General features: G+C 38.2%; 1 protein-coding gene across 7 annotated transcripts in view; it reads right to left on the bottom strand.

Moving 5' to 3' along the window:
• Positions 1-19,607, bottom strand: part of PPP2R2C (protein phosphatase 2 regulatory subunit Bgamma) — a 131,836-nt gene that overhangs the window by 92,173 nt on the left and 20,056 nt on the right. For 2 of the 7 annotated variants that reach the window (XM_058023982.1, XM_058023985.1), the window contains one exon: positions 328-478. The exons of the other annotated variants lie outside the window; for them this stretch is intronic. In XM_058023982.1, the coding sequence (XP_057879965.1) occupies positions 328-478 (151 nt within the window). The remainder of the gene's footprint in view (positions 1-327; positions 479-19,607) is intronic. 7 annotated transcript variants of the gene reach the window in all.

Here is a 19,607-nt window from a genome sequence, read left to right as displayed (position 1 = left end):
AGTTAGTGCAGGAGACACAAAAAAGGAGAAACAAAGAGAAAAAAGGTTTCACTTTTATTGTAGGTATTTATGGTTTTATTTCTGGGACATCTCACACTAAATAACAACACTCACAACATGGATTGTCTATATGTACCACTTCCTCTAAGACACAGCTCTTTTGAAAAACTTTTATTCACTGCTTGTAAAGTGACAAAATACAATCAATGAACTGTAGACAGCTTTATCACATTTGCTTTTTTGTAAATTCTAAGGTCCATTGTCATAAGGGATTCCTGTAACCAGCCATCTGGGTTGAACACAGAAATAAGTGACAGGCATCCCTACCTCCCAGTCCATCTCCAGAATCAACTTCACAGATGCTCTCCCCTTCCATATTGTCTTTGGGATGCAGCAGAAAGCAAGATCTTCCTCGAGTGATTTGCTCAGGCTCCAGAAGGAAGATGAATCCACCCACTCTGCAGCCAGCAAGTGATATCTTTCAAATAAAAACAAAAACAAAGCTATTGAGCCACCTCTGGTATACAACAGATTAATTTAATTTCATTTAATTTCTCCCTTAAAATTCAACTTTTCAAGACTGTGTGTCAGCTAGTTCTACATCCAACATTTCAGCTCCTTATATCAATATTGTCTCTTCAGGGGGTATCTGAGCTCCTTTTCCCTTGTAAATTCAATGGTGATTCACAGATCAAACCCTCCACCCAAGATAAAGAGGTTACATCAGCCCAAATTGCAGGACTCTGTTAAGGTGGAAAGCCTCAGCACAGATTCATGCTCATCCACATGGCCTGACAGGACTAGGAGAAATATACTAAATATCCACATGATTAGCTCTTCTCTGGCACACTGTGAGTACTGTAAAACTAAATTACATGCAGTTTGCAAACAACTACACAGACTGAAAACACACAGTTCATGTGGGTACATCTTCTTAAACTCCTAGGGTTATTTTAAGTAACGGCAGAGAGAGCATCTCAGTTTAGCAATGGATTTGATTTACAGATGAGTATAACGAAGGAAAGTGTAAAGATGGGTATAGACAAAAGAATAAACCCATCTCATGCTTTATTTAAGAGAAGGACAATAAGGGAGCAAAATTCCTTTCCCTTAAATTGAACCCAAATAGCTGATTGTTTTGCTATTACTGTCCTTTGCTATTACTGTCCTTTGTAGTAGTTTTTACCAGCACCTTCTCTTTCTGAATAAAAAAGAAATAATTGTCAATTAATTAAAACAAGTACTAAGGAGTCAGGAAACACCCTCACATTAGTGCCTTTGAGAGGCAAAAACAGACAAAAAGCAATCAGAACAGCATGGAGTTACTAGATTAGTTTTGCAGCAAGTGAAGAACTGTCATGTGTCAGATGTTCATGATCTAGACAGCAAAGCAAGAATGAGCTCCAATGCTCGTCTAAATGTAAGATTTACAGTATGGTTATTTTTAAAACAAAGGAAAACAGGAACCAAAATGCATCCAAAAAGAGTTCTCTGCCACAAATGAACTCAGGCTAAGAACAGAAAACACATGAGAGAACAATGATCAAGTATATGAATGATGTGACACATAAAACTGTTCAGGTATCATTAGTAACTCTATGAGCCAGTCATGGAGCAATGTATTAGCTGTTTCCTTACCAGTTCTGAATGAGCAAATAACAACTAATTTCTATTTGCAAGTCTGTGGCCTTCTCTTGCTTTTCCATATCACTAGGAAAGCATTCAAACTGTCCCATGCAACTGTGTCTTATTGAAAGCGTAGAAAAGGGAAAAAAAAATTTTATTAACATCAACTGCCCTACATTCAACATGAATTGCCTCCTTCAGCTTCCTATCACAAGAAAACAAGAAATACTATAAACAAATCTGTATTCAGACATCAAGTAAAAGAAAATCAATAGTTCAAGCACTATGTCATTGTGTTGATAAAAAGAAGAGCATACCTAGAAGTCTCACACCAGAAGAACTCTGTTTCTTCAGCTTCTTCAAGCATCTCTCTCAGCATCTCTGTGTTTTTGTTGATTTTCTGATGCTTGAGCCAGTGTAGGTGTAGGCCATGTCACAGAGCATGCATGGCACTGTGAAACACTGAGCAGAATTCCAACGGAGGGAAAACTGTAGCACAGCCATCCTACGCTGCTGCTCCTCTTCTTCACCTTGAATTCAAGGTGTTCTTCTAAATCCACCTGTTTGTTCTTCAGAAGGTGGGCTACTGCAGTTTGCCAAAGAGCACAGACTCAGAAAGGATCCACCATCATGCAGATTTCCAGTGATGAAGTATCCGTAGCAAAAATTTGGTAAAAAAGAAATCCATGCTCCTTATTTTAAAAATATTAAAATACTTACCAAACAAATGAATGGAATGCAACAGTAATAGTATGAAGTTCTGGCTGTGTATTTACACCTGAAATATTTAGCTCCAAATGCTGATTTAGGATACTCAGAAGAACATTAACAATCACAGTTCCTGTTTATAAGAGCAAATGCCCTCAAGCAATGAATATTGGATTCCCATGATCAAAGTTCTTCTGCCAATGTCACAGGATTTAGTACTACTTTTTCTAGACAAATAGGTCAGATGAGCAATTAACCATCATTTTAAAAAGTCAACCACAGCCCTTCAAATGTAAGAACTTTTCTTGCAAGTTTGCTTTTGGAAAGGTCATCTTATTCTGCTCAGATCTGGGGTTTTATGATGAATTACAGTCCTCCTGCACAGTAATACAGAAACATGTATTAACTAACTGACCACAGGACATTTTGCACTGTCTAGAAACTAAACAATACATTTTTACCTCAGCATATGCCTGCATATGTGGAGAAAAAATTAATCTATGCCAAGCATAAATGCCTACTTCTACATCTACTTAGATACAGCTGTTGCACAACCTAATGTGTTCACATGTCTGTAAACAAAAATGTGTGTCCTTATGAAAAATCCATCAAGTGTCTTATCCCTTTCTGCCTTATACTGATTAACTAAATGAAGTCTGCATGCCTTTATTAAAATTTGTACATGTAGAAAAGACTCAATTCCAAGCAGTCAAGGCATAAGGACTGATTACTAAAATTAAGTATCAGCACTGAAAAATACAAGCATTTTAGTGCAAGATTACTAACACAGTAACTGAAAATTAATTTCAATTCAAAAGAAAAAATTACTGTTATTATTTTTATGGAAAACCAATATTAAAAGAAGATAAACAGAAGAAAACCTGGTTTTAAATAACTTATTATTTTATATACATTTCATTGTGAAACAAATTAATTGTTTATTACATGCTAGCTGTCTAGCAATATTTGCACCAATATTGCTTTTAACAGCCTTCCACTCATAGCTGAACCTTTGGGTGGTGGGGGAAGGCACTGTTAGTAAATAGCAAACCCCTATTGTTCTGTTCTCTGGCTATGAAAACTTTTAATTAAAATCTGAAAGCAAAAGGATGCAACAGTACTGGAATGCAGAGCTGCTGAAATGTAATCACAGCAATGGGGTAACCACAGAGGTGGAATTCTTAGTAAAGAACTGCTTCATGCTTGGCCATTTACCCCTAATACAACAGAGAGAAAAACCTGAAATGTTTTAAGTCAGCCCTTCCACAAGGGAAAAACTCCACAGCAGAGAAGCACAGAAGAATGAGGTATGAGTAAAGTTGTTTTAGAACAATGCAGCAACAAGTTTGCTACTTTTTAAGTACATAGCATTTGAAACCTACATTACAGGGCTCCTTTGGTCACGTAGTTTCACTGTTTGATCATCTTGCTCATTCAAATTCTTCTCTCTACTAAGATCATACAGTATATCCCATTTCCCACCATCAAAGCAGAACAAAGCCACATGTGAGCCAACCATCACTTGGTGATGTCATCTGGTCCTTGATGAAAATTTTGTCATGAGAGGGGAAAAAAACCAATTAGCATGTTTACTTAAGTCTTAGGGAAGACATTTCTGGTGTTGAGGGAACTTGACATAGAAGGAGGCTCAGGAAGAGTCTCAGCAAGACCAGTTGTGCACAATTTCCACCTCAGTGTGGTTTACAGAACCACCCATGTCAGAGCAAGGCACAGGTGGCAGAAACATGAAGTGGGGAATGCATAAATCCTTGCATGACACATATTTTTTTCCCTCAGAGTAGTTAAAAAAGCTTCAGCACTGTTTTAACCCAAGCCAAGGAGTTATGTTGCCAAGCAGATGTGCAGAAGAAAGAGCAATAGATAATTACTGTCATTAGTCACCTTCTGCAGACCAGAGCCTGGCTCCAAGTGCTGTACAGTGGGGTGCAGAGAAATTGTATATGCATCCAAGAAAGCCCAATGAAATGTAAATGACTGCAGTCCCTTGATCTTTCTGAAATGATGTGGTTCACCCTCCGGCTGCAGATATTGGATTTTGCAGCATTAATCCCCACTAATGTAACATAATACTACCACTGGAGTGTATGTACATTTTGATAACAGCATATGAATGTGTTGCAAAAATCAGAGTATGATAAGAATATTTATACTTGCACACATTAAATCTTCAGGGAACTTGACAAGTTTAATTCTCCAATTAAAGTCAGAAAGACCACAGTTTTCTACATTTCAAATCAAGTGCTGAGATAACAAATATGCCAGAATTAAAATGCGAAAGGAAGATTCAAGTCACAGAATCTCTGAATGGTATGGATCGGAAGGGACCTTGAAAATCACCTCCTTGCCATGGCTAGGGAAACCTTCTACTAGACCAGGTTGCTCAGGGCTCTATCCCTGTATTTGAATGCTTCCAAGGGATGAGGCAACCACAACTTCTAAGGGCACTGTTTCAGTGTCTCACCACCCCCACAGAGAATAATTTCTTTGCAATATTCCACCTAAATCTTCCCTCTTTTAAGGCCATTACCCCTTGTCCTGTCAATATACAGCCTTGCCAGAACGCTCTCTCCAGCTCCCTTGCAGCCCCCTTCAAGTATTGGAAGGACACAATGAGGTCACCCCAGAGCCTTCTTTCTTCCAAGCTGCACAATCTCAATTTTCTCAGCCTCTCCACACAGGAGGCCACCTTTTGGTGCCTAAGTCACTACAGCAGCACACTTCTCTGCTAATTCAAAGACCCCAGTAGTCTCAAATACATGTGGTGGGTGCACTTTTTCAAACAGAATTTTTCACAAGGGATTCCTACATAAGCCAAACTCCTAGGCTGCTGCTAGACAGACATTTATCAGGTGCACGCAGTCAACTCCTGCCCATAAATCTCTCAGAGGATAGTGTCGTATCTGCTCCTGAAAAGGTTATGTTTGTAAAAGTTTACCACCAAATGGATCTACAATGAATTATCAGTGACCTCTCTTTATAAGTCCTGTGTCTCTGCAGGCAGCCAACCTCACACAAGGAGTCCTGTTAAGCTAGTTATTTTTCCTTTCTCTTCATTTCACTCATTTGTTGTAGGAATTTATTCAAAGTTAATGAATCAGACCAAAATTCTTCATACATATTTCAGTGTTCTTTAAAATAAAAGAGAGATCTACAATTTAGAAATGGGCATAAATCTTGCATTCAGTCAGGCATGACCATGCTTGAGTTGTCCTGCAGTAATACACTAACAACAAGCCTCCCTGACTACCAGACTTGATAATCGTAATTCCTGCCTAACAAGGCTTTCAGTGAGACTTTATTATTCTGAGAAAGTCTGATTTGAATTGATTCACTGTATTTCACCACAAAGCTGCATTTTTTGAGGTATCTCCATATGGAAATCTCAACAAAGTCAAAAGGAAGTTTGTTATAGACATGTATATTTTAAAAACTGACAAAATCCTCTCTTTCCAATACATTCAAATAAGCTGCCACTCAAAATTTTGCAAAATATGGTCAAGTGCTAAGCAGTTTGCTGGGATCAGCCATGAAAGGAGATCTGACTATTCTAATCCTGCAAAATACAGTTCAGGGAGGGGATAAATATCATTAAAGATCTGATTAATTTCACAGCCTCATTCCTCAAAAATATCCATCTGAATTGGCAAGAGGATTGATTTCTGAGGTACTTCATTTCCACACACGTTTTCCTTAATAAATTTTGTATTTCATAATATATATAATCCTTACCTATTTTACTCACCAAAGTGTTTTACTGCTCCTATCACACACTACTTCACTTTCCAACTGCTTTTCTTTACAAGCATATTGTGATCACTGTGAAAAAAGTTAGTTCAAGCACTAATGTGCAAAAGCATTTGCAATTCAGCCATTGTTTCAGCACAGGAGAGCTCCACAAAACCTTGGCCACACCACTCCCTTGGGGGCCAGTCCCACAAGGTAAAGCGAGGGCAGTGCACTGCAAAACAATTCCCATCAAGCTGACACAATATCCTCTGTAATCTTAGAAAAATAATCTTGGTTCCTCTGCTAGAAGCAGAAGCAGTAGCTATGGCACGTGCAGAAACAGCAGAGGCCAAGATAGTGTTTTTTAAAGCCACCTGATGATGTTGACAGTGATCTGGAAACAAACTGCATATTATTGTTTGTGTTCTAGGCATACTAATTCAAAAACAGAGGGCAGGACATTATATCAGAAATATTTTCTTTACAGATGTGTCTAAGAAGACAATTTCTCCAACTTGAGATTTACTGCATAGTCAGTAGGAACCTGTGTATTGCTGCAAAGATTCATGAAAGAGCGAATTTGACATTTACACAAGTTGATTTCTGCATACAGTTAAGCTCTACTACTGTTACCAACACAAAGCACACCTTAAAAGCAAAATCCAACACAACAACCTACAAAGAAAACCATAAAAACATCCCCAGAACACATCTCCTTGAAAAGGTGAATTTTCAGTTCAGTCTAAATACAGTCTTCAGTTTAAAAAATCACATGTTTCACATTAGAGACAATGCTAATAAAACAGCAGGATTTTTCTATTTCTTCTAGGACTGTCTGTTTCCAAAGAAGATAAGCTAAATTTAATTTTGAAACCCACATTCCTATTGCAATTAGCAATGGCTGTAGAAGCATATAGTGAAAAAAAGGACTAATCAAGATATTGTCAAAATATGATTTGACAAAAACTGTACAGGAAATCTGAATTTAAAAATAAAGTCATAACAAGAAAAAGTAAGTGAAATAAAAAACCCACTGTCTTTATTATTGGCATAGTTTTACTTAGCAGTTTGCAGCACAAAACCAATTTGTTTTCCTTAAGTTCTAGCTGAAGGTCTAAATGAAACATGCAATACATACAGAGTATTCTCTCATTTGTTTTAACATTAATTTTCAAGACAGTGTTGAAAAGCTGAATTTATACCCAGCTGTAGTGTTTATAACTAACCAAGAGAAATTTAGTTTGTATGCTAGAGCAACTGTGGAAATCAATTCTTAATCTATGACCTTGCTTACCACAGCTTGAAGCCTTGCAATAAATAAATGCCTTGAGCCACACATAAGAAACATTTGGTGAATTAGAGAAAAATAACACAAATCTATATGTGTATATATAGTATTAGAAAGGTCATATAAAATACAATATAGGCTTTTTTCTTGCTCTAACATAATAATGTTTGAAAGGCAAGACCTGGTAATTGCCTACATTAATATCCAGGTGGTGAACAGTCACTAGAACCTATTTTCTTTTCAAATTACAGTGTTCATCTTTCAAGACAACTTCTTATAACCCATCTTTTCTTTTAGTGTGGAAAATGCCAGAGTGATTATAAATCCCTGAAAAGAACAATTTTCTTTGTCCTAGCATATGAAAATTGTTTCTCTAAAGCACATTTAAGCTTCCTTGTGAACATGGTGCAGTATTTCATCACTAACAACAGTAAAACAAATGCCAGAGCTCATGTGTTAACCTGCACTTAGTCACAATTACCCTCTTTTACAAGCTGAACCTCTCAAATCCTCACCCCACATGAAATTACTTATTTCTCACTGGAGTATATGCTAAAAGAAAAAAGAACCTATAGTGCTGTCTCCTTATTGATACTGCATCATTAAAATTCACCAAACTATCCTGTAAACAAATCTGTACCTACCTAAAAACACACCTTCCATTCTTGATATATTTGATTGACTGTAGATTTTAAAATCAAGCAGTACAACATAGCACTAGTTCAGCTAATTTCCCTCCCTTGATTGTCTCCTTCCTGAAACGCTGAAATTCAAATGTGACTGTGACTGACAGTCCTTTTGAGATTAGCATGGCATTATTAGTTTGCACAGCAGGTGACCAAAGTAACTGCTGGAAAGGTTTCCCTTATTTTAACCCTAAAGGATGTAATCTAATATGAAAAGAAAGAATTTGGAGGCTTACAATTACCCTTGAATTGGAATTGTACAAAGAAACCAAAGCAGAAAAAAGACTTGTTTTCTTTAAGTAAAAGTTGCAGCCGAGGTCCTTAGGTGCTTTCCAATGTTACATTTTTACAGGTCCTGTTACACTTGATATTCAGAAGAAAAGCTAGATTTACACTGAAATTATCAGGCTCATCCTGCTTCATTCTACCTGTGAGCATAAGCACACCTAATTAAAATCCACAAAACAACGCAGGAGACTTCTAAACTTCTGTTCTCAAGGTATGGATTTATTCCCATGTAAGGGCAAGTTTTACAAATATGATGCCAACTACATATTGCTCAGAACTGATGCCTGGAAATAGAGAAACTTTCTGGAGTACCACAATTGTTTTCATACTGAAAATTGAGCTGTATTTGACCCTACCTCAGAAGAGACTATTCTTACCAACAGCTAAAGAAGACCAGGAAGAAGTACAGTCTCATGCATGCTTTTCTCAAAAGCACTGATTTTTGCTTGGCAATGACTTTTTTAATACCCAGCTGGAGTGACACTGGCACTCTGAACTGAAGCCCCTCAGCGAACAGCCACATTCTGCAGATATCAAAGCACATTCAGTTCTCAGCTTCCCAAATATTTTGCAAATGACAGCAACCAGTGGTTTGTGGGAATGGGCAGCTGTCAGCACAAGTGGGGAAGCCCACCGAGCCTTGCTGGGCAGCACAGCCTGCAGCCCCCATTGACCTGAGACCCTCAGCACCAGTTACCCCCACACCTGCCGTGTCCCACTGGGCATTTGAAATCAGTCTGCAGGCTACAGACTTAAAGGCAGGTTCTTCCAACTGCAGGAGAGTTGCTTGGTGTATTAATTTGTGTGGGCAGAAACCACTTCCCCACTAACAAAGCCACAAATTTACATCACAATGTGGAGCTGTTTATAACCAACGACCCTTACAAAACAAGTTAAGATTTAATATTTGTGAAACAAAGCAAAGAATTCACTGGTGGCTTTGTATCAGCATAAATGACTAATTACTTTAATCAGGAAGCTCAAAAGATAATGAACTTGATTTATTATAAACACAGGGGCTTGCCCTCTAATAAAAATTACTTGCTCTGCAGTTCAGGACACATATTGATTAATGACACTACTTGCAATTCTCTTATTTTTAAATTTAATAATGGCTGAAAATGAATTAAAAGCAAACTGGAAAAATACACATTCCCAATATAATTTTACTCAATTCCACAATATTCATATATTATGTATATGTGCACCCATTCCACACTCCCAGTATTTCACTAACAATAAAAATACAAAACTATTTTGAAAAATATGCAGCAGGTAAAAGATTAATTTGGTCAAGGTTACAGAAAGAGTGAACATTTTTGGCTTTCTCCTACATGACCCCTCATTATTTGATGATACCTGACATCTGTTGCTGAGACCAGCTGAACTCAATTCAAACACAGTTTAGCTAGGAATAACTGAGAGAGTCATAAAAAATCTCTGAGGATAGATTATGAACCAGTTATGGATTAGAATTCCATCAGAGAGAGGGAGGGAGAGAGACTGAGTCTGCCTGGAATGTGGTAGTAGACAAGATAATAACATCCTTGCAGAAAAGCCACTTTGGAGAGCACTTTACTTGTCCTGACCCCTGCATCACCAGCCCTTTCCCTCACTAAAGGGCCATTTGTGGACAGAAAGAGCACTTAAGGCATGTCAGGTCCCCATGACAAGGTTTATAGATTTACTGCATTACATTCAAGCTACACATCACAGTGACAAATTTTACTGTACATACCTCTTAAATAAACATAAAAACATTCATGTCAAATCCTCTTACACTAAAATGGACTCTGTCACCCATGTGAAGCCCTCTAAGTTTCTCAAAGAAGATGACTGCCATGAATTTTCTCTTTCTGCACATTTATGTTGTAGATTTCTGAGGACCCCTCACGTGCATTTCTAGATATTTTGCTGAAATGTTTTCATAGCTCACTGGTAACCAGCAAAGCTCTCTGGCTTAAGTTTTTTGAAGAAATCACTGGAGTGCCAGGGTATTCAAGGACACTGTCACACATCTGAGTATGAGTACAGCTGCTCAGTTATTACAGAGGTTATTGTTATTATTATTATTATTGCATCATTACTTGCAGAAAATAATGACAAAGAGCAACGTAAGAATATTTTCAATGTGAAGAATGTTTTCAGAGACTGGATGATCAGCTTGATCCACATTCCACTCCGGAGCTCAGCTAAAACAAACCATATTCCTCAGGGCATTGCAACAAATGAATTACCATAAAATAAAGACACTTGGCAGCCAGGTTCCTATTACAGCTGCTCCTTGTGCTGACCAGTCATCATGACCTCATGTTCCCCCCTTTTAATATATCCTCACACTGTCTCTTTCTTGTCTCATACTTAACACCACATTCCTCTGGGCAGAAAGCACCTCCCTCTGTGTTTATGGAGCCAGCTGTGCCTAGTGACTCCGTGCTATCACAACTTAAATAACAAGCAAGATATGCATCTGATACTGATTCAGGGAAGAGCTGAACAACACATTTGATTAAATCTTGGCATTATCAAAGTCCACGGAAATTTTTATTCTTGAGGTTAAGGTTTTTCATGGTTGGTAAAAAGGAAGAAGAACCTTCTTCAAAGAAAAAAACTTTAGTTGCCCATCAGTTCTGATACACTGCAAGTATAACCATAACCATATCAAATGTGACTAAGAGCAGTATTTTCACCAGCAATTCTGTAAAATAATCTCTTCTTTATCTCCAGCACTTCTTCCAAGCCTGGTCATAGACAGAGAAAGCCCCAGAATTCAGACTGGAATTCTGCAGTTTGAAGGATACTCATCATCCCAAGATCACAAAAAGATCCCTGCTTTGGTCCATGGGGGCACACAGGGCACAGACCTCTGGTGTGCTCTGTAACTCCTCACTGAAGAGCAGATACCAAACCCCACTTCTGCAGAGCTGCAGAAAACCACCTGCTACTGCAGCAATTACAACAGAGACCAGGAGGCATGGGATACACACCAGGGTGAGACAGAGGTTTGGATGTGGCTCTTCAGGCTTGGGTAGCCACGTTGGCTCTGACAGGCTGCGGGAGCTCTGGCAGATACTTATCCAATGTTACACCACAATCATGGCTGTCAGAAACTGCAGACATCATTTTTAAGGACCACTGATTAAGACAGTTTATTTTCTTTGCTGGATTTTTAACTCATGTAAATGCCTTACAAATAAAGGTGCCCTCATTCTATGAAGTGAACCATCTGGAGTTCTTTTTTTTTTTTTTCTAATCCACAGTGTTAGAGATCAGGAGGAGAGCAAGTGTTCAGGGGAAGATTTGGAACAACTGAAAAGGAATGTGAAATATGAATAAAAAAAGAATTAATACAAAAGAGGAATTCTCATCCACAAAATAAAGTTCCACTATTTTACACAAAAAGAAGCCATTAATTATTAAATACACATTTGCTGGTTAAATCTGGGTTAATGTGCTGATTTTGGCTGGGGTAATTTTCTTCACAGTGGCTATTATGGGGCCATATTTTGGATTTGTGCTGAACACAGGGTTGGATAACATAAAAATGTTTTTGTTATTGCTGAACAACACTTACAAAGAGCCAGGGCCTTTTCTGCTTTAGGTATATGGCCAGGCTGGCCAGGATGTGGGGGGTGCATGGGAAGTTGAGAGGAACCCCAGCCAGGACAGGTGAGCCAAAGGGACCAAAGGGATATCCCAGACCATGTGACACCATGCTCAGTCCATAAAAGGGGGGAAAAGAGGAAGGAAGGGACATTTGGAGTGATCATGTTTGTCTTCCCAAGTCACTGTTACACATGATGGGCTCTCCTGGAGATGGCTGAACACCTGCCTGCCCATGGGAAGAAGTGAATTCATTCCTTGCTGTGCTTCTGTGTGTGGGTCTTGCTTCCCCTATTAACCTGTCTTTATCTCAACCCATGAGTTTTCCAGCTTTTACTCTTTGAATTCTTTCCCTGATCCTGCTGGTGGGGGAGTGAGCAAGCAGCTGCCTGGGGCTTGGCTGCCAGAGGGGGTGAAACCACAACATTTCTGTACAAAACTATTATGGCAGTGAGAGTGATGCTACAGAGCAACATTTACTGGCACCCTGAAGATTGTCCCAACCTGCAAAACTGTCTTAATTGTGCTTTTTTTCAGAAAGAAACGTTTTGAACAAAAAAAAATATGTAAAGCTTATAGTTTAAAAAGTACTTCTGTTATTGCAGCATTGAGACTGGAAAGTCACTCTCCCAAGCGTTTACTTTGTATCAATCATTCAATTTCATATTTGGTTACGTTTGACAACTCTAATGGGGAGCTAAACACTCTGATCTGTTGCTACTGTGATTTCTGAGACAAAAAATATGAAATAACTTTGAAATGACAGATCAGGTTCACTGGCAGGCTTGTTCTGCTGAGCTCAGCAAGAGGGAAAGGCTGCCTGGTATCAGTCACTCCTAGGGGCTGGTCTGACTTGCACTTGCTGGCAAAAGTCCTTCAAGGACCATCTGCCAGCAAGAACAGTGGGGGTGGGCAGGGGGAGGAAATCATTCATGTGCACACTCAGGTTCTGCCAAGTTCTTCCCTATCCTCAAAAACTTCAAACAGTAGAAGCTACCACAAGCAATATTTAAGATGTCAGTATACCAGTTTTTTTGTTCTGTGGAGTCCTCAAAATAGAAGCACTTCATCAGAAGAGACACAGAGAAGCTACATGGAAAGAGAAGATAAAAACTGAACAGATAAAAGAATTTATCTTTTATAAATATCTTCAAAATATTATGCTTGTCATCACAGAACCATGGTCAGCATTATCAAGCACTGCAGGATAACTGCACTGAAAAGACACATCTCAAAAGGCTTATTGGAAAGGCAGGGAGACACATCAAATATATACAACAGATGTTTGCACACTAAGCTCATGTCCTCAAAATTGCTGATACAGGTCTATTTATTTAACTTACTACTATAAAAACACAAAACAAGCTCAAAGCATTCAAAATAGAATGCATAGCAGAGCTGCTTATGTTCCAATAAGAGAACATTCTGCTCCCCTCAATCAGATTTAAAGAAGAAGATCAAAGAGAAAACATTTAAAATTAAATGCAAAACCTTATTCTGATTTGAGAAAAGAAAATCATATACTAGAATTACACAGATATACACCCTTTACATATATGTGCTTATATACATATTGCAAAGTTAGGGATTAACTGGCTTAGCCTGCCCTGTTATGTGTACCCATTCCATGCTCCCAGTTCTGTTTTTCTGTAAATGCACCCTTGAAAGCATCAGCTTATACAGAAAGGCAACAGCTGTTCATCTCTTGGCATGATTATGATTTTCTCTCTCTGTGGTACTGGACAAAGAGTATGGTGATCATAAATGAGCACACCCTACAGTTTTCCTATTAAAGCCTTCTCTTCCTTCCCACCATGCATTTCTGTCTCTATCCCACTATTCATCACATCTTTTAGACATCTAACATTTAGATTATGCTTGGTCTTAGACACAGCCCATGGAAACCTTCACTTGAAATTAGCAATACTGACTTCACTGAAATGTTTTGATTTCATACCATAGCGCTCTGTGCCCTCTAGCACAGTACCAGTGTGAGCAACAGTACCAGTTTAAAAGTGTGAGCAACAAGAGAGGTTCTTCCCTATCATCAAATCTTCAGTTTAAGTTTTATGTTTACTTGGCTCATGGAAAGAAAGAAAGAAAGAGGCATATTTGGTTGTCCAGACAGTGGCACTGGTGACACACTGTCTGCAGACAATGTAAAACAAGTTCGTCTTCTGCACAGAAAATTCTAAGCTAACCTGTAAGCCCCAGTCAGGTGAGAAGTAGATGTCCTTGCTGACACCATTTATAAATCTCTCCAGGATGGAAGAGGCTTTAGGTTGGTTTTATGATGGCTTTTCCTGATTTGTTGGTATCAGACACTCCTCCACCCACATTTCCATGCAGTTCTACAGCCAACTGCCTGAAACCTCAGTTCAGCTGTTTCTTTTGCACATCAATACTACAACATTGATGCTGTGAACAGAGAGAAGATTTGATGTACTTAACATTTAACACAGTAGCATTTTCTTCATTCATATCCTGTTCCTGTGAAGGGAAGTCAAGGGCAGAATCAATGTGTGGAACAGATCTCTACGACACAGCCTCATCTCTAAGCAGTTTCAGCATGCAGACTCTATGTAACCAAGCTAATAGCATCAGCAGAGTATAAATAATACCATCATTAGGAAGGTACTAGAAAATAATAATCTCTATCAGTGTGAAACCAGCAGCACTACAGATAAAAAAATGTTATTACTTGCAGGCAAGGCTCAACTCAATTTTCTCCCCAGCTTCCTTTACTTTGTGAAGTGCTCAGCTCAAAACCAGCATGAGATCTGCTCAGAATTTGTGTCAGATTCCAGTCCAAGTTACAAGAAAACACACACTTGCACTATCCCCAGCAGAGATCACTCCACACAAGAAATCCCTGTACACTTACTAACAGGTTCAATGGTAGAAGCCACAAACTCACAGTTCACTCATCACAGTCACTGCACTGCCAGCTGTAAAACCGGGAAAGGCAAAGTACAAAGGCCATAACATCAGTTTTCTTCTGCACAAGCATTTAGCCAAGAAGTTATTTTATGGGGAGGGAGATGCAGAAGAAAGCAGGGGAGGGAAGGAGGCAGCAGCATCAGCAGTAACCTTGCAGCACCCACCCTCCAGGGCTCCCAAAGCTCTCCCAGTATCCCCTACACTGCTGGGGACAGCACAAGACATCAGCCACCACGAAGGAGTGGGGCAGGAGACAATACTGAATCAATTACCTCCAAACAGATCTTCAAACTCTTCCCAACCATTCAGAAATTGACTGCCAAACCTCAATTAAAATAAAGAATTAAAATAAAGAAAAATAACACCTACCCAAAATTCTAAGAGAGACATGATGCCAAAAACCTATTTACAATTAAAGTTTCCTTTCCAATTACACATCAATTCTTCTGAATGTTTTTTTCATAGTTCTGGAGTTTAAAGAACACTGTCCCATTGTGCTCTACCTGACATAAACAGGCAGCCTTCACTCCAGCACTCTTACAAAATTAAGTAAACTAGCACAGAGACTCCTTTCTCAAAAATCAACAATGTTGGTGTAAACACTAGCAAAAAAAAAACCCAATAAAAACCCCTCAGAACTAAAAAAAAAATCTTAAAAAAGCAATTGCTATCCAGAATAAATGTAATTAAGTTATCTCCACAGCTTCCAACATAAAGAACAAACAGGACATTGCTCTCCCAACCTAGTCACACACTGCCAGAATACACTTTTCATTCTCTCCTACTTAATTATCAAATTAAGCTCTTTTTCTTTTGAGCAATATAAATGGCACAAGGTCATTCAGCACTTAGCACACAGATAGGATCTGATAGATTGTTACAGCAAAACCTCTAAATTCCATCTAACAACTCAGCTTGTAAATTCCAATCAATTTCCTGGGATTTTAATCACTGGGGTTTTTTTCATTACAGATTAATAAAAATTAGGGAATTGATTAAAATTTAAGTGCCTTTTAAGATGCATCTGTCCTTTAAAACAAATTAAGTTCTCTTTTTCCTGAAGCATTCTCTTAAGTATTTTTTATAAAAGAACATATTTCGTAATTTGCTTCATCTCCCTGTAAGAGCCTAGAGTATTTGATTAAGCAAAAGAAAACACACAAAAATCCACAGCCTCCTGGCACAACAGCCATTTAAGTGCAGAAGAAATTCACTATCAACTCCAAATGCACAGTACATGAGTCTAAGAAAGAAACTGCAAACAAACTTTCCTTTTGTGCCAGAAAATCTCACAATTCTGAGTCTCTGTATTTACTCTGCTAATTTTTCATTTGCTGCATACTAAAGTAGAAAAAACTTATGGAAAATTTAGATTTCACCAGCCTCAATGCTCTTGAGATGTTAGGTCTCATCAGGCTTCCTAGAAACTGAAGAATGACAAAAACAAAAACCATGGGCTTTTGTAGTTGATCTTGTAGCTTGACTTTGTGAGTCAGGATTTTATGGAATGCAGAGAATGATGAGTGCTGTCATTATTATAACCAGATGGCATTCTCAGAAGGCTCCTGAAAGAGGATTTACATTCTGTATCACCTTTTCATTTTTTGTCTGCACGTGTCTTCCTGCGTAAGCGGGATTTGTTTTGGTAGAACTGTTTTCAACATCTGACTTCAAATACTCTGCTACAAGATTAAAGGTGACACTCCCAAAAGCAATTTCAGTAGGCCTAAATTTTCTAGGCACTCAAAAGAAAGTAATTAAATGGGTGAAATAGTTATTGTGGGACTTGGGGAACTATTTGCTTGTTTTTTCCTTGCACTGAGTCTGCTATAAATACTTATTACCTGCATCACAGGAATACCCAAGATCTAGGGAGGGTTGGCTTTATGTGTGCACAGAAAAATGTATTCCTTGCCCTGTAAGAGGTCACAGCAATGATTCTGCAATGAGTTCCATGTGTGGCAACACTTAAACCTTTACAGATGCCATAGCATTGCTGTAGAATACTAAACAAATTTAAAACCAAGCATTTTTTATATCCTCTGTTATGCAGCTGCTCATTGCTAATGGTATCTTGTCACAAACTGCTGGACTAAAACTGTGAACCTAAAGACTAATAGACAGTAAAAACAGTCCTTCATGAAACCTAGAGAGACAAGTAACAAATTCCTTCCTACAGTCCCAATAATTCTGAACAATAACCTGATAGAAGCCTGTGATAACCATATAAGTCTGTGAAAGCAGTTGTACAGCCTGATAGTTGAGCAATGAGATTTCATTTCTGATAGCTTTGGTACTTTAGTCTTCCTTTTACTTACACATGCCAGTGGCATAAAGCTTTGATTAGAAGGCATTTCCTCCTGCTTTATCTCAGTAATTTCTAGGTGCCTCAAATAAACACTGCCTTTTGAACAACCTAAGATTACACAACTCTTTCGAGATCATCACAAACAGAGTAATGTACTTCACTCTAACTCCAAACCTACTAGGGAAACACTTTTCAAGTATCTCCAGAAGACTGGGAATAAGCAAAGTCCTTCCTGCATCTATTATCAACACAGATCTATATTATCTTCACAGACAGAAAGTCAAAAAAGGAACAACAGTTTAGCATGGGGGTTTCCCAACTGTTCAAAGACCACACATTATTCAATGTGAACCTAAAGTGTTTCTTACCCCTTGTTTTGCAGCCTGTTTCTGACACTTAAACTCTGTCATCTAGTGGTTGGTGATAAAAAAGTTTGTAAATCGAGCCTGAAGCCTCAAACCAATTTACTGTATCTTCAGGAAAATATTTATATACATTCTTGAAAGACTGGTTTAACCTTCCTCCACTCCCAGTCCCTGGGCAGAAGCTCTGAGAGGCTGTACAATCACTAGGATATAACTGGAGGTAAAGACAAATTGATAAAGTTATTGTTGATGTTTTTAAGATAGGGATCTGTAACTATGAACGTCATGCAAAGCCTCTTCCCATGTAAGCAGTCCCAGCAGCAACAACAGATTTGTTTAAGTCAGGACTCCAGGATGAGGAGCTCTGGATGCTCTGGGCCCTTTGCTGGTTTACACATGTGCTACTGTAGATCACCACCATTCAATGTAAATGTGCCGAAAAAAATCAAACTGTATTAATTAGTATTCACAGAAAGCAGATGCAGAGACAGATGAATATGTGGTCTGAATAAATACTGTGTGAAGAAACAGTCTCTATGACCATTCTTGTGTTTGTCCTAAAAATGCATTTTTGTACTTGAATTTAAAATTATGTCTATTATAAAAAAGGTTTAATTGTGACAAGGTATATCATTATCTTCAAAGGTTTACATGGCAGAGAGGGAGGTTGGAGCTGAATTCTGGGCTTCAGATGTGAGGGAGGCCAACTCTGGACCTCTCTACATCTTTGTCAACATCAGTAAGAGATTAGCACTCTGCACTGCATTCAAAAGAGCTGAAAAAAATCAAATCCACATGATTTAATGGCACCAGACAAACATTAAATAAGGTGACTTATTAGCAAATGCCCTAATGCCATGTGTTCTCATGACAAGGATCCTCAAACTGTTTTCCACTTCATGGATCAATCTCAAATGACTTCTCAATAGGACTTTGTCATTAATTTTAATTATGAAGAGAAGTCCGTAGCCCCTGCTACCTGATAAAAATTTTTTAAAAATTTAAAAGTCAGGAACTGTTTTAGCTGTACATGGAATGAATACTACTCTGATTCATATCCTTTAAAGTTAAAAAATTAAGAAATCCCTTCATGAAGTCTACTTTGACTAGGAAAATTAACTCTTCTTACTCTATGACCTCATGGAAACAAACAGGAACAATGTTAAATTTATACAATTATTGAATTGTGCTATAGTCTCTTGTTATCACTCCTGTTTACAAACAGCCATAGAAACATAGTTAAACAGTCTTAAGGGCTTCAGCTACAAATTACAATCAAGGCATTGCAAATCCTTCACACAGCATTTGAAATTAGAAAAGTAATTCACCATGACCTAACAGCCTAGCTAAGCCTCTGTTTCCCATTTTCTCAGATTTATTTCTGTGTTGAAGAGATGTAAATTTGGCTGAAAACAGAATACCTCTCACCGTATTTGAAGTATGTAGTGCTTAACTCCAGGAATGTATAGGGGAATTAATTTGCCCAAGTGGTAAGCATTCATTAGTGTTGTTCTGAAAACCTGCATCAGTCATTAATTCCTCTCACAAAATTTATCACATATTTGTGGTTTGGATGACTACTCCCTTCTGTAACTGCAATACACACTCTTTATTTTCATATAGCGTAGAATGTTGTATGTCTAGCTTTAGATAGGCAGATTTCATTAATTGTAAAATAATCTAAAAAGGAACATTAGTTTACCAGCTTAATTGATGTTAATATCTAAATTACATAGTAATTATGTAAAGAGAAATGGTTAAGATACGGCTTTGCAACAGAAACCTAATCATTCATTTAGATACTGGAAACCAACATACACTTTCTTATCAATTTCTGGTGCATTTCAAAGCATGCCTCTTGGTCTAGTGCCTTACAGCTCCTCTTGCACACAGGACTGCCACCAGTGACTGCTTTTCTGTGCCACATTTACAACCAGGCTGCATTCAGTTATTCACATGCCACTTCCCAGATGTGTACATAAAGCATTGACAAAGCCTTTAGCAACAAAACAGTGCAAAAAAGAAAAAAAAATGTACAGGTGCCATCC

The sequence above is a fragment of the Melospiza georgiana genome, chromosome 5, assembly GCF_028018845.1.
Source record: "Melospiza georgiana isolate bMelGeo1 chromosome 5, bMelGeo1.pri, whole genome shotgun sequence".
Lineage (NCBI taxonomy): Eukaryota > Metazoa > Chordata > Aves > Passeriformes > Passerellidae > Melospiza > Melospiza georgiana.
Note: the sequence above shows the minus strand (reverse complement) of the source record. Positions and strands in the feature narration are given on the sequence as shown.